The sequence below is a fragment of the Egretta garzetta genome, unplaced genomic scaffold, assembly GCF_000687185.1.
Source record: "Egretta garzetta isolate BGI_Z169 unplaced genomic scaffold, ASM68718v1 scaffold38, whole genome shotgun sequence".
Lineage (NCBI taxonomy): Eukaryota > Metazoa > Chordata > Aves > Pelecaniformes > Ardeidae > Egretta > Egretta garzetta.
The window spans coordinates 926694-943096 of record NW_009260667.1 but is presented as its reverse complement, the minus strand read 5'-3'; the positions used below and the strand labels follow the sequence as shown (position 1 = coordinate 943096).

The window sequence follows — 16403 nt, the reverse complement described above, 5'->3', positions numbered from 1 at the left end:
TTCTTATTTTAAAAGAGCTTTTCTAGTTGTTAAATAACAGGTTTCATTCAAGTAATTTTCAAATTTGCAAAAACAGTCAAAGGATCCTTCTCCAAAACTATACATTTAATTAACATAGAAACTGTCATACCACAATATTACAGGGTTACTAGATAAGAACAGCGCATGTAGCTTTCAAAACCCAAAATTCTTTATTCAAGAATAATTATAAAATCTAACTTTAAAACTGGTCTGGTCCATCTTACCTTATTTCTCCCAAATTTGGGGATATTGCATCAGAATCAATGTTCATGGAATGGATGAATGAGTTGGTGTGTGTATGTGTACAGTTTAGGTAATTATAAATACACAATAAGAAAACACACATTCACTGCAGTTTAAAATAATTTCTTTTTCTTCCCTGTAAAGGAAAGGAAATGAAAGGGAGAAATTTGTAATTTGGTCTTGGTACACTTGTATTTCTGTACTTTGATGCTTCTGTTTATTTGACCTGCAAGCACTCATTGCTACGTATTTTTAGACTTAAAAGTTGAAATCTTTTCCTCCTATGAAATAGCTGGCTTTTTATTATTAATGTGATGCCATTCACCACAATGTATCCACCTAGTCTGATCTGTTTCATGAAAGGCGTCGATATCAATGAACAGTCAATGGCACCTGTAGCAAGTTGTCTCACCTATTTGAGACATGAGTCTTATGAGTTGCGTAGCTCTGTGTTGGAGACTGAGCCTGGATGAGCAACTGAGAATAGCAGCTAACTTTTAGATGGCTAATCCTAAGCAAGGTGAATCCCACTATTTAAATGTACTTAATGTGATGCAATTTTTTTTTGTTGTTTGGGATTTTTCATTTTATGATATACAATTTCCATGTGAAATAGAACAAACGTATTTTGTGTCCATATAGTAGCTGTAATATTCTTTTCATCATGTCCCTATTTTGATTCTAGATACAGATAGAATACCACTTTTACACGTGGAGTTGTGATCAAATGCTTTGAGAACAGCATTTGAGACATAGTTTTTTGAAAGTTTAGCTTTTTCAATAGTGATGTGTGTATAAAGCTTTTCTGTGAGTGGATTTTAACAAAAGACCATGTTGTAAATAGAAACAAGAACTCCTTCTTTAGCTGTTACAGTTTCTTATTTCAGAAGGATTAGTCTAGAACATGCATATTTTGTTTGATTTGTATTTGCTGTTTTTAAAATGCAATAATATGTCAAAGTGTTTTTTGTCTTCCATGCCTTCAGGCAAGCAACATGGTAAGTAATCACATTTACTGAGTTACAAGAAAACTTCTGAAGTTTTTGTGAAATGATACAACACACTTTAAATTGTAAGTATATGTTCCTGGGTTTAAACCTTTTGGCTCTAATTGTCCTTCTTTTAATAGATCTTGTTGATCTTCCTGCAAAAAATGGACTTGCTTCTAACCAAAACTCCACCAGATGAAATAAAGAACAGTGTTCTACCAATGGTTTATAGAGCCTTGGAAGCACCTTCAATTCAGATCCAGGTACAGTAATTGCAGCCTTTATTTAAAACTTTTTTTTTTCTCTTTTCTTTAAGCTGATGTGCTAACTTTTTGTATACTCATGTGTTTGTTTAGTTGAAAAACAAATGATAAAGCTGTGTAATATTCCTGAATGTTGAAAGAGATGATTGTTTTATTAAAGAAAATTTGTTTTGGTAAAATAAAATTTAGTTCCCTTATTTTCCAGGGAGTAGCCACTTGGCTGTGGCTCTAATGCTCTTATCCTAATTTCTTACTAGCCACCATTGCCTGTGCAGCAGAAGCTATACATGCACGCATGCTCTTACATTACAGTCAATGAGAGGTGGCTTTTTCTGAGGTCCAGCTGGTAAGAACATGTGTGCTGACAATTACCTTGGAAGACCTGATTTGCTGTAAAATCATGCTAATGTACCTTCTGGTGACATTTTCACGTATCCTTATTTTAATTTTTCTCTTTATGCTTTCTTGAGCTTTCTAAGGTTCTTCTTTATTTTTTAAATAATTGTTCTACTGGAATTAACTTCCAGTTACTGAAAGGCATTCAGGAGTGGGAGGGGGAGATAAACAAAATATTTCCTAAGGAAGGATTTGGATAATCCAGATGTGACTTTTACCTTTGCAAAGCCTTTGCAATATTACGGAGAAAGGTTTTTGTTTCTAAATACCTGGTGTGAGTTTTTTTCTGCATCAGTAGGTTGGTTACTCAGGTATTTACTTGCAACATGTACTAAATATTGCTGTCTCTTATTTTTTGAGACTGAGCTGAAATTGGGTATTTTTTTCTCTGTTGCTTAAGTATGTTTAATCTTGATATGCTCTTTTATCTTTCAGCGTATCATTGTGCTGCTACAGTGTTGATGATAGTACTCATTCAGATTTGATTGATTTCACAGATTTATGTAGGAAAATGTTAGTTTGATGTAATAAAAGTTGTTTTTTATATAAAGGTGTTTTCTGAAAATACACGATATTCTTGGATCCAAATATTTTATTATAAATTTATGAATACTCTTTTTAAAATCCACTTTCCAAGGTCCTATATACATATCATTATTCTAGCTATTTTTAACTGAATCTGATAGATTAAGGTCAGTTTAGTAGAACATGGTATTTCCTTAAATATTTCCTTAAAAGGAAAGCTTAAGAAGACATTTTAAACTAATTTTGATCTTGAGTAATATTAGTACTAATTTTATAATAAACATACATGTTTCTTTTTAAACTTATGTGGAATTTTTTTTATAGGAGCTTTGCCTAAACATAATTCCCACGTTTGCCAATTTAATAGATTACCCATCAATGAAAAATTCATTAATTCCAAGAATTAAAAATGCATGTTTGCAAACTTCTTCTCTTGCTGTAAGTATCCTTATAATTTTATCCCTCAGTCCTCAAAAAATGTTCTTAGCTTTAATTACTTTGGCTTTTCTGCTGTTGTGTCTTTAAAGAAAAGCCCATCAATGTGTTCTGATTTCTTTTTGAGATTTTTTTTTTTTTACTTTTTACAAATACAAAAGCACCATTCTTTAACAGTTTTTAAAGTTGTTAACAATTTATTGTGTTAATAATACTGTAAATATTGTAGAAGTGTATTACACAATAATATATGTTAACAGTATTTGTCCTGCAGAAAAGCCAAGGTTTTGTGAGCAGTGTGTAACTATATGTATTTTCCTTTCATGACTCAAAAGTGTTTTTTTTTTAACTTGCCTTGAGTTTTCAGATATGAAGGTTGTAGTTTCAGTAGCACCTGTTTTCTTCTAAGTATGAGTTTTGTAACCTTTTTTTTTCATAGGCAAAAGTATAGTAAAGAGTTTGTTCAATTCTTATCATACTTCACAGGTCCGGGTAAACTCGCTAGTGTGCTTAGGCAAGATTTTGGAGTACTTGGATAAATGGTTTGTGCTTGATGATATTTTACCTTTTCTACAACAAATTCCATCCAAGGAACCTGCAGTGCTAATGGGAATTTTAGGTAATAAATCCTCTTTTGTGCTTTGATGTTGTAAATCTGAAAGCTTTCTGTATTATCATTGATAATGTTTGCGTAGCATATTGCTAAAATGTCTATTAAAAATCCTGTTTCTAGTTCTTAAGCATGCCTCTGTTCAGTTACCTTACACATTGCTGCTGCTTCTGAACACCATTTGCAGTCTTCAAGGCCCAATGTAGTTGTACTCATTGCAGTTCTTGTGCTGTGATGCTTTCGTGGACTGTATGGTCCACACAGCCCAAAGGCCTGTTTTCCTCAGAAGAGTATACGACCTGTCTTCTTTCAGATGCCGAGCACCTTGCTGGATCTTTTAAGATGTTACTGTTGCCTTCACTTACCACTCTTGCATGTCAGATGCTATAAATGATTGTCTGCAACTCTACTGCTCTTCACTGCAGGTTTTGTTAGACTCATTTTGTTGGGCATGTAAGCAAACATGGCTGCCTTTGCACTGAAATGGAGCATAGTCTGGGTGAGGTTTTGCAAAACAGCTAACAAAACCTAATGGCTTGTTACTTCTGGAACGGGAGGCCTCACTCCAAGTTGTGCTTTCCTAGTGCCGCTCTGGTGCTTGCCTAACTCAGGATGTGTGATTTTAACAACTTGAATGGGCTCAAGCAGACCAGATGACCAGGGTCACTACCAAGAAAGAGGTGTGACTGCATGGCCAAGTCTGGAAGACAGTGACCATCTCTTGCTGACAACAAAGTAGTGGACAGAAGACCGTTTGTAACAAGCTGAGCTGTACCATCATCAGCCCTCATTAAACACTGTAATTATATGTGATAGTAGCATTATTTTGGTCTGTTCAAAATTAGCAAGAGAGCATCCATCAGCAATAATTTAAAGCTGCCTGTTTCCTTTAATCCTTGCAGCTTTGACTTCTATTCGCTGTCTGAGAGTGAGGGACAATGTATCTTATCCTTTAGTTGTATTAATCCTGAATTCTACTTGGATATGAGTGGATAAGTGAACCCTAGGTTGGAACTGATGGGCTGAAATCAATTTTATATACTTGGGCTCTCCTTTTTTCTGGAATCATAATACGAAGGTATTGTGTGTAATATCTTCTTTGGCCATCTGACAGCTCTGTTCTAATATGAACCATAGAAAGTGAGGAGAGCTGCTTGTTTTATGCTAGTATGTTCAGTGTTTGCCACCAGATGTGGACTATTGAACTGGAGGAATCCTCTTGTCAGAAACATTCTAGAACTTGTAGGCTTAACATTGGATCCCTCGTGCCTGCCAGTATTCTTTTTTCAGTGATTTTAGAACAGGTAAAGACTATGCATGTTTTCCGATCCTATGTGTGACACAGGCCCAAACGTTTAGGTAAGAATCTTTGTAAAATGCAATCAGTGAGCAGTGCGATAGTTACTCCTAGGCAGTTCAGTATGCCAGGAGAGAACATATCCTTGGTTAATGCAGCTTAATTTCTTGGTGGCATTTTGTCAGTTTGTGGTCACTCAGTTGCTCGTGATCTGTTCAAAGATGCATATTCTCAGATAATTGGCCAGGACAATACATTGCCTAATACCACGTTTCATAGCTGCAAAGTATTACTTTGGACCACCTCTTGTTCTGAACTTTATCAAGGCCTCTTGCTATAATACGTTTGTGTTGTGGATGACTAATTGATCGTGTTTGTCCCTGCTTGCACACAGAGCCAATATATGTTTAGATGATTGATACATATAGAGTGCTACTTTGATCACATTGCTTACTTACAATTTTTGCTATTTTGATGTTGTATGTCAGGTATTTACAAATGTACGTTTACTCATAAGAAGTTGGGAATTACCAAAGAACAGCTTGCAGGAAAAGTATTGCCCCATCTGATCCCTCTTAGTATTGAGAACAATCTTAATCTCAATCAGGTAGGAACATATCTACGTTGTGTGCTTTTACTTGATAAATTGGCAGAGAATAGATTTAAACTGTTGCCAGAGAAAAATTCATACATTGCTGTATGTCTAACTCTGTTGTGAAAGCAAACAAAAACCAAACCCCAAAACCTTCCAGTATTACTGTACTTGCATGTTTAAAACTTATTATTTTTCAGTGGATTTAACTGATCTAGTATAAAATTTCAAAATGAACACTATCACCTTCCAAATATCCCGCAAAAGCGGTTAGTTACTAACATAATTATAATTCAAATTAAAAACTAAAGTACAATCTTAATGTTTCTTCCTTTGCTCTTGTTTGTAAATGTTGCAGATAATGTAGAAGTGCAATCATAAGAATTTTTTTGAAAATTAATTTGGTAATATTCATCTGTGGGTTTTTTTTGTCTGGATTGCCCCACTTTTATTTTTTAGTGATACATATTTTTCACTGGTTTAATATATACTCTGCTTGTAGTTGGGTACATAGTGGAAGATAGTGAAGAGGGATTATGAATTATTTAAAAATCTGCAGTTTATCTGACGTTGTGTGTTGTAGGTTTTATGAGCTATTAGCTTTTAAGTTATACACATCTGAATTCTATCACTGAAAAATCCAAACTTCTTGTATATTTCTTTTGCAGTTCAATTCTTTTATTTGTGTTATAAAAGATATGCTTAATAGATTGGAGGCAGAGCATAAAACAAAGCTTGAGCAACTTCATGTCATGCAAGAGCAACAGAAGTAAGTGTTTATTTACGTGTGTATTAGAGAAGGAACAAGTGAGCAGAGATAAATTTCAGTTAATTTTTTAGCAAATGTGAGAAAACTCTAGCCATAGCAATAAAAAAAATCTAGGTCATTCTTACTTCAGTAATTGAGAATTCTCTCAAATAAGCACGGTTGTCAGCAAAGACCTTTGCAATTTAGAATATTAACATTTTCCAGTCTCCTACAAGCATTCTATAAAAATGGCAGTGCTCTCATAATGCAATTTTTTAGGTATTATTTAAATGTAGAAGAACAATCTGCATTGCTGAATTAGCGTTGGGGATGTGACTGTGAAGTTATCTTTCTGTAATAATGTATACTCTGCACTATATAGATCTTTGGATATAGCTAACCAAATGAGTGTGTCTGAAGAGGCAAGATCTAGTAGTACAAGTAATCAGGTAAGCGACAATATTTTATTGCATTACTTACATATAGAAATATGAAATTTTAAAATTACTTACTCAATATTTATGTTACCTTAAATTACAACATTTCAAATAACTAAGCTTTTTTTCTTTGAACTTAAACAGATTGACAAGGTATTTAATACTAGTGGAACTGACCTTCTAACTAGTGGACCTGATAGTAAAGAGAATGAGATGTCATCAAAACAGAAAAAGGTGTGGTTTACTTTGTTTTGGAATCCTGTTATATCCATCTGTCTAATACAAGGCTGATATGGTTGCATAAAAAGAGTATGTGTAAATATTTATTATATTTAAAGCAAAACTAACTGCTTTTTTACAGCACAGCACCATACGTAGTGACATGTGAAGGTCCACTGAAAAATGTTCAAATCATATCCTTGAATTCTGAGAAAGCCCTTCCTTGAAAATAGCTTTGTACAAAGTAGGCAGCAATTAGGATTAGCATTTTTTGGTCATTTTCTTTCTCCTTAATTATAGATTTCAATGAAACTTAAACTTCAGCAGTGGATTTAGACAGGAAAATCAAAATAGGCAACTTTTATCATGAAACTACAGAGATGAAGATAAAACAGAATTTCATGTAGTGACAAAGACTAACATTTACTGTAAAATTCCAAGTTAAGTGAAAATGAACAGTCAATATTGGGATAAATACAAGAAGCAAAGAAAAAGCATGACATAGAATATTAAACATAAGCATAAACTATTGCAAAATTATTTTCATGCTATTAATAATGTAAATGGGTCCCCAGAATCTATATATTTTATAATTTTCATTTCTAGTTATCTGAACCCTCTGACTAATTTTGGGCTAAGGGGGAATGATTTTATGATTTTATCCTTCATCGTTAACAAAAATAGTTAAAATGCTGAAAAGCCTCTTAAGCAATCTTAAAATAAAATTCCCTTTCCAACTCCCTGGTCAGTTGCAGCTCTGTATCAAGTGCCAGTTGATAACCATATGAAAACAAAAACTGTGAGGAACACTTGTTTTTATGCCCAACTTTAAGAAGACAAAGCTAAAATGGTTTTGTTGTGATACCTCTTTATTTGAGATCTGCTCAAATTTCTTATTATGCTACTTTTAATGCTGTATTTATTTGCTTTAAGTACTTTTCAGTAATATGATAAATATAATAGATTTTGTGCTTATCTACTTTCTCTTTTGTACAAATAATATGTATTGTTCTACCACATATTGGAATGACAGTGCTATTTATAAAATAAAATTATCAATGTAAGATTAACCATTCTGTGCAACTTAGTGTCAGTACTTTCGCTTTTAAAGGCATCTCTTACACTTGAAGAGAAGCAAAAGTTAGCTAAAGAACAAGAACAGGCACAGAAACTGAAAAATCAGCAACCTCTTAAGCCACAAGCAACTGCAATAACACCTCCAGTGAAGCAGGTGAGAAAGAACAGACTACTGCACTGTTTCCATTAGAGCTGTGATGCTTTTTCTGTTCAAGTGCTGTATGCATTTAGCATTTTTTTTTCTCCTGTGAGTCACCTTTATTTTCACTGATAGTACAATGGCACAGCTGAGAAAAACTAAAATAAATTTTAATCTGCCTTCCATTTGCATCATTAGCAATATTTCCCACTTTTTAAATTGCAGGAGTTTCCAAAGGAATAATTATTATTGGAAGGACATTGTTCTAGATAAGGAAAAAGCACATATTAAAAAAGAGGTTGCTCTGGAGAGTTTATTAACTAAATATATAAAGGGCTCCGGGATAGGAATGGGGCATGTAATCAAATGTCACAGTAGTACTTCATGTATAGCCTGAGTTGTCAAATTAAAGCTGCGTAACAATTAGTTCTGGGTAGCAAAGAATGAAAATAACCTAATTGCTTTTGTGTATAACTACATTTCATGCCCAATTCCATGCAATAAATTCTAATTTCTGAAAAATGAACACCACTTTTGCAGGAGCAATGATAAAGACTGTTGCTAGAGCGTTTGTACAGGAAAAGCACTTAACTGCATTTTATGTATTTTGCAGACGAAAGACTTGACAGATACCTTGATAGATAATATGTCATCTTTGACTAGCCATTCTATCAACAAACCTAAAGTTGCACCTTCAAACAGCTTCTCTTCTGTCCCTTCTATGGGCGTTGGAATGGGATTTTCATCACCTATTGACAACACAAAGAGAAATGTAACAAACGGACTAAATACTAATATGGGTTTTCAGACTGCTGGATTCAGTATGGGAGCTGGTCCCACCACTCAGAATTTCTTCAGTGGTCCAAATGCAACAGGAACAACCAAGATGAACATCGTACCGACTGCCAATGTGCCAAATTACAGTCCTATGAATGCTGCATCTGCAATCTCTCCACTGACACAACAAAACCGACCCCCAGATATGTCTGCTTTAGATAATCTTTTTGGTCCTCAGAAACCCAAAGTTAGTATGAAACAGTTGGCTCAACAGAAATCAAGCCAGTGGGTTAATCAGTTTGTACCCCCGCAAGGGTCCCCAGGTGCAAGCAGTTCAGTCTTGGGACCTCAGATGAACATGATAGGACAGCCTGGCTTTGGTATACAGGGTAATCCTTTCTTTGCTCCTCAGAACTTTGCACAACCAGCAAATACAATGACAAACAGCAGCTCAGCTAGTAATGACTTGAAAGATCTTTTCGGGTAAAATGTTTTGTTCCTTCTTTCAAAGATTGATGAAATTTGGATCATGGGTAAGCTGATTAACATCTTTTATTGATAAGTAAAAGCATGACTTGGGGAAACTTTCAACCCAGCAAAGTAAAGACTTTTGCACTAGAAGAAAGACTTGGTTTTGCATTCACCTGGTACTGCAGTCGAATTGTGTAAGTGCAAAGTCATCTTACATGCTAAAGATTTCCTGTCTCTTTATTGAACATCCAAGCACTGAAAGTAGGATGCATATATTCAGTCGAAAAAGAAGCAGCTAAGTATTTCAAAATTACTCAGAAAGTGTATTCAATCAACTCCTATGAAATTTCCTACAAAATTTTGTTTCTTAAATTCAACAAAAATGCTTAGGGGGTGATAACGCTAGTGAATGCAATTCTGCAGCCCAGTCCTTTCACTGTCTGCTAAATTCTAACTGATGATTTTTGTTACCTGAATTTGGCACAAACTGTCATTTTGCCCTATGACAATTTGCAAAATGTAAATTCCTATTCTGCCTCAAAAAGTTTTGTTCGCCATGTTACACAGAAGGATCTTTAACCAGTAACTGTGTAAGAGGCTAAGAAGAGAAAATATTTTGTATTTCTTCTCTGAAAAGATAATTAAAATTAATGTGGTAGTAAACTACAACAAGATTCAGGAGGCATAAGAAATTGTTTTAAAATTTTGTGCAAGTTTGGGACAGAGTAAGAACACTGCTCCAATGGTTATGCTGGTTTACAACCTGTTTTATAATGCCTTGTTACCAGCCACATAGCAAAAGCAACATAACACTTAAACAGGATTTTAAAATACATGTGGTGACAGGATCACATTTATTATATATTCCAGTGTTCTGGCTAATTTGATACTGCTTCTAACTGGTGTGAAAAAAGAGTATGACGAGTTATGGAACCTCCTAAAAAGAATGTTCTCTGTAAAATTCAGATGTTGACTGCCCCAACTGTGTAACTAAGCAGTTCTGTGTAAACATACTGTTTAGTTAAACAGAAATATCTTGAATTCATAGATTCTGGGTCTGCTGGGATGATGGAAAAGGATTACTTTGTACAAGTTGCACATGGTTGTGTGAAAAAGCAGACTGCCATAAATTGCCTCGACTAGAATGAACAGTTTCATTTTAATTCTGTTTTAACTCCAGTCCTTATGAAGGACAGATGAATATGAAGCAAGTTCTCGAATACAGGTTTGTAAGCTCTAGAACATATGGTAAATACACAGGTATTTCGGATCCTTTTTATTGTATTGCTCCAAATTTAATAAAGCTCTCCAGAAAACCAAACAGTAGTTTCTTCTACTTCCCAGAAGGTGTATGTTCAGCTTGCCCATGATAGAATCTCTGCTCTGTCAGACACTACTGTTGGGTTTTAACTTTTTCTTTCCTAGGAATTTCAGGAGCTTTCTTATATAATATTTTGAAGACTATAGCTGGCTATTTTGAGAAGGAAAGAACTAGTTACCTTTTTTATGGAAAGCCTACATGCTTTATTTTTCAAAGCCTTTCAATGAAGAAATTGTTCTTTCATTTGCTGCTTAAGAAACCAAAGGGCCTTATGCTGTAAATGTGACTTGTATTTTGTTATATTTCCACGGTTCTAGGCGGTAATAGCATTAAGCATATTTCTTAAGGAATTGTTCATGTATTATAGCTGCTGCCTTAGTCCTATTATTTTAAAATACCTGGGACCAGTGAAATTGTGGTTTAGAAAACAATACCTACCGTATTGTGATGCTTATGTTCTGTTAATATTCATGGTAAACAGTGTAGGTTATGTTAAGATACCTGTGTAAACTTAAGACAATACTAGAACTGTTAAACTATTTAAGTTCATTTAGGGTTACTAGTACTCTGTACTCTCAATCACACTAATGTCTTCTTTTATGTCAACTTTTGAAACCTACATTCTGTTAGGGTAACTTAGGCAAGCCTTTGAAGAATTACTTGAATCTGTATTCCTCTAAATTATTTGGAAAATAAGTTTATATTAAAAATAGTATCTCTTAGGACTCTACAATGTATTAAATTAATGCATCCATGGTGAAGGCAGTCTCAAATGTCAGTGCCCTGATCTGGGGTTTCAGTCCCTGATCCCCCTGAACTGGGGGCTTTTCAGAAATGGATTTTAATTTGACCTGTTGGAGGCAAAATTAGCAAAAAAAGGATCAAGTTTTATATGCTAGACCTCCTAAACTGTGCAGTTTGGGGTATGTGCTTTTGGCATGGGTTATCTGAGAATATAATCTAATTTGTAAGAACAAAGTCAAAAAAATCGTACAAGTTCAAATTAAGAGAGGCTCTTTTATGCAGTGGTAATGTGATGGAATAAGATCTTTATGTGGCTCAAGTAATGTGATTTTTTTTTTTCTGCTTATATTTGAGAACTTAATTTTGATTTCTCTTGTTTGCTGCAATTTTCAGAATGACCACAGTAGAAGAATAACAACATAAAAACCTGAAAAGGGTGCTTATGGAAGTTATAACAAAATTTTCCAGTTATTTAAAAACAAAAAAGAAAAAATAACTTCAGTTAAAATCAGAGGGTCAAATCCCTCTTCCTTGTAGATGCTTCCTGCTTAGTGTGTCAGGGAACTGGGCGTGTGTGAAGTTCTCTAATTATTTCTTCTTAACTTAAAGGAGAGAGGAGTTGCAAGAGGTAAGTTGCCAAGGCCACGTGCCACTCGGCTCCTGCTACGATAGTTTTTCTTTAGGAAGCCTTGTCCACTTGATCTCTCCACTTACACATCATCGTTCTGAGGCCCTGAAAGAGGCTGGAAGACTCCTGTTGAGGCCGGAGTGAATGCCATTGTTTGACAGCAGCAGTTGTACTTCACATCCAAGTTGTGGTTTTGGGAAGAGTAGGAGGAAGGACCAATGGTACGAAGGATGGGCATTCCAGGGGCCTTCTGTTTCTGGACTGGGATGGAAAGCAGTGTTACATCTGGCTTGTTCTGAAGCAGAGGGACTGTCTAGCCCTAATGCAAAACAAAATTGGAGAACACAGGTTTGAAGTTGGTGTCTGATTAAGAAATTGCAATTGTTACTGAGAAAGTAACCTGATGGAAAGTAAGTTCATATTATAATGCCAGTTACACAAAATGTCTGCCCTTTGTATTCAACCTAATTTAACGGAAAAAAGTGGAAGCCTGGCAGGTTGTATCATAACCATACAGCTTCCACCCTGTGCACCCACTGTGCTCACCCACTGCGAGCACATCTTCATTCCGCTGCGGAAATTCCACTGCTGAACTGCCCAGCCCATCTGGTTTACTTTACATTCATTTGTAAATGTGAGGTAAAGAGAAGGGAGTAAGTTCCTATCCTTTAATTGATTTATCTATATAATGTTTACTACAGAAGGAGAAATGAAGTGGAAATAGCTGCACATCTTAAGTCTAAGCATCAATTGTCCTTTGGCTGCTCTGGTGTATGCTAGATGAACGTGACTGCACCAAGACAGCAGTGTTTTCCGCATTAGGACTGTTGGTTCCATTTGGTTTTAAGTATGAAAGTCTCTGAAGCATCCTCTGAAAACTCAGTCTTAGAAAACAAACTAATCCTTCTAGATGGAAGGATTATATCAAAGAGGCTTGAAAAACTTATACTGTATTATATTAAAGAAGCTTGAAAACTCTACTGGGTCTGAGGGAGAGGAACCTTGAAACTACTGAGTTACAGATTAGCTTGGAAGTCCCTAGGTCTCCCACTCTCGAGAGTGAAATGGCCCGTGTCATTTCAAGGATGGAGGAGGGAGCAGATTCTCTGTTCCTTTTCACACAAGTGTTGTGAATAAGGTGCAGAACAGCCCGTGGGACCTGCTTATGCAGGAGGACAGCAGTACCAGAGGAGTCTTCTGAAAGGTGAAGGAGTCCGCCAGTTATTTGGGAGATGGGGAGACAAATTTTACTGGGAGCATGGGTAGCATACCCTCATTTGTTTTAATGAAGAGACTGTGTCTTCCTCTCTCAATGGTGATGTGAATTAGAAATGTCTTGGGGCAGTTGGGGCCGTACAGGTCTGCACAGATGCTGAGTACCCCTAGTAAAAGGCTGAATTTTTGGATATATAGGTGCGCAACATTTCAAGCCTTATTCTTTAAAACTTTCCTTTTCTGTTAAGTTTTGTCTTTTTAAAAAGCAACACCCACCTGTTTCGCATTTATGTGGAACTTTAACAAATACCCCAATGGCCTTTTAAATAAGAAAAATGCGTGCTAACTTTTGTATTATAACGCCTGTTACAATGTTATCTATGTCTGTAGATAGGTAAGTAAGTGTGTATATAGATTATAGGATTTTAGGTTTTTCAGTTCAATTGCACCAAAAGAGCAAAGATTAAATGAGAAGTTAGGTTTGAATCAAATTCCACAAGGCTTCCCTACGGGCTAACAGTTACATGATACTTCTGTTCTCTGTTACAAATTTACGTGCTTAGTCTGCCTCCATCTATGTGACTTGAGCAGAAAGGGAAAGGTTTTAAAACTTAAGTTTATGAACACTGGATCTCTCGTTGCAGATGAAGTTTTTGGACTTTGTTTATCAATTAGGAGTTTTTTATTGGGGGTGGGTGGGATGTTGCTGATTTGTGCCATTTCCAATTAAAGAAAGGAAGGGGGGGAGTACAGAAAAAACACCCTGTTGTATATGTGACCCTTTTTTGTTCTTTGTTAAGAGATATGCTGCATTTTATATACTCATGGTGAACTTTTACTCTGAAATAGCTGTGAGGAAACCTATCTGGAGAATTTCAGATGAGTTAACTGATTTTCAAGTGAGGTCCTGCCTTGTACCTAACTTTCCATTAGGTTTTGCCTGCTTTGCCAGAACATTATACAAGGCAGTAAAACCTTGGATTCATACACCAAATCCTCTTGCCTTCCAGGCCTCACACTGGTGTCAACAGAACAAATAAGCCCCTGAAGTTATATCGTCTTTACGTTCTCTGAAACAGTTCTAACTGCTGTACAGACTTCTGAGATGAAGTTGTAAATCAAAATGTGTTATAGTGAACTCAGGCCTTGTGCAAAATATTTAATACTTGTTTATTTGTCTAATCGTACAGTCTCTGTACTAGTGGCAGTTTTATGTTTTGATTGTAAAACATTATAAATCTCATGAGAATTTTAAAGTGACATTGCTGTAGTTGTCAGCTGTGATTCATAATTAGAACTGTCATAGCATGGCATTAGTGTATACACCTGGTTTATTGGACAGCTCTTCAAAAACAAATTTATTCTTGTATCAACTTTTAGATCAGCTACTTAAAAAATATGTAAAAGCTACAGTGACAGTTTCGAGAAATTCATATCACTTTGTACTGTGAATGAGGTTGCCTATGAAAATAAATGAACTTTTCATATTTTCATGTTGGAAGATATTTTTATTTAAAATTTCATAAAATTAGTGAATAGTAACTTATTTAGAAAACTTTTAACACTTTGCATTTGTTTGAAACACATTTTATCCCACATAATTTTGAGTTCATGTCTTAGAGCGGTTGCTGTCCAGGCATCTGTAAAATGTGATCACATATTGCCTTCATGCAAAGAATAGAAGTCCTGGGGAGAAACTGATGCACTAGTAGATGTCTCTAAAATTAGCATTTCCTTTTTCTGAAAGCACACTAAGCCCAGGTCAGCATCTGGGGTTCTGATGTCACATGGTTGATTTTGCGTTTTCATTACTGGTTTACTCAGAAACCAGCCCTCTCTCTAACCCTGGGTTTCAAGATGTGCTGCCTTGTCAGGCTTAGAGTTTGCCAGCACTCTGAAGGAAGCTAGCACTCAGCTTTTTGTAAGGTATAAACTGATCAGGTATGAGACATCTGAGATCTGATCTGCTTAGAGGCATCATTGCTGACTGGAGATGGTATGGGAGGAGAGAGTAAAAGAAGAAAGAGCTGCATTAGATGGAACTAGGAAGGTAGCATCAGGTGTTTGCTAAGGATAACCAGATCCCCGTTCCTTCCACGGCTCTGTCAGTCAAGGGAGCACAGCCTTATTACAGTCCAGCTTTCAGTCAAGAGTAGCAGAAGGCAAGAGAGTGAACTTTCAGTAAGGTGGAGATGTACTTGATGGCACCCTGCAGCGAAAACATCTGCCTTAGCTGCTCATCAGGTCACAGACCTGGCTGTCCTTTGTCATGGTCATGTTCTCTGTGTCCTCCATTTCTGGATGTTGGTAGGATCCATAAGTATTATCTATTTCTTAAGCAGAAAAGTCTCAAGTGCTGAAATCAGGATGTTCTGGGTGGGTTCTTTGTGGTTTATAATTTGTGATTTCATAAACTCTCTCATGAATTCAGATAATCTAAGACTTCAAACAGGAAAAGCTGGAGATCTTTGCAGGTGATTGTTCTTGGTCTCAAAACTTTGGCAGCTAATTGTGTCTCTGCTTCATCACTTAAATATCTCTAGTCCCTCCTTCAGGTGGTGTACACAAGAGCTCTGGGTTATTCTTTTTCACACTGGTGTCTGTAGGTCTGCGTTACCCTAGCGAGTTCACAGCTGTGATGAATATATCTCAGTAGGTGTGGGAAGGGAGCTGTTTGTGAGGAGTTTTGCAGAGTAAAACAGCTCACTCCATGTTCTTTTCCTGTTGCCGGACACAAATGCACTTTTGTCCTGCAGCTCAGAAGCTCCTTGCAACTCCTGTCACCGGCTGGAGACAACTGCAGTTGCTCAGTAGATTGGAAAACTGGCTCTTAGTGTGACAAGGGGGATTCCAATTTGTTGTGCCAAAATTACCCCCGAACTTATAAACCAGGAATTAAGAAATAAACTCCTGCCCGTGCACAAACCCAAGAGCAGCTAAATCTAGTTATTCAAGCTCTAAATAATTTACTAAGTATTTTAGGCATGAATTTTAAACTATAGACTTATTTAAAAAAAAAAAATTCCTTTTTTTTCTTCTGGAGGACACCTGCCTATGAACTATATTTTTATGGCTCTAATGCAGGTTCTTCTTGCAAATTAAGGCAGTCGTGGACATGGAGCAACTTGGAACTTAGAAACGATAGAGATTTAATGGCCTGCCTATATCTACTTAACAATTTTTGAAGTTTTTTTGGTCAGGCTTTGTTGCTTGTACCTTAATAATTATTTGGCCTTTTAAAAGGAATTTCTTAGAA

General features: G+C 35.9%; 1 protein-coding gene across 3 annotated transcripts in view; it reads left to right on the top strand.

Moving 5' to 3' along the window:
- SCYL2 (SCY1 like pseudokinase 2) overlaps positions 1 to 15326 on the top strand; it is a 37058-nt gene extending 21732 nt beyond the window's left edge. For 2 of the 3 annotated variants that reach the window (XR_004842852.1, XR_004842851.1), the window contains 10 exons: positions 1394 to 1516; positions 2762 to 2875; positions 3359 to 3491; positions 5268 to 5386; positions 6040 to 6140; positions 6502 to 6568; positions 6701 to 6790; positions 7887 to 8006; positions 8605 to 13809; positions 15315 to 15326. Coding sequence is in view for 1 of the 3 variants with exons in the window: in XM_009645590.2 (XP_009643885.1) it covers positions 1394 to 1516; positions 2762 to 2875; positions 3359 to 3491; positions 5268 to 5386; positions 6040 to 6140; positions 6502 to 6568; positions 6701 to 6790; positions 7887 to 8006; positions 8605 to 9255 (1518 nt within the window). In the remaining 2 variants the exon portion in view is untranslated. Of the gene's footprint in view, positions 1 to 1393; positions 1517 to 2761; positions 2876 to 3358; positions 3492 to 5267; positions 5387 to 6039; positions 6141 to 6501; positions 6569 to 6700; positions 6791 to 7886; positions 8007 to 8604; positions 14604 to 15314 lie in introns of those variants that run through there. The other variant, XM_009645590.2, reaches the window with a different exon arrangement.
- The last annotated feature ends 1077 nt before the right edge of the window (positions 15327 to 16403 follow it).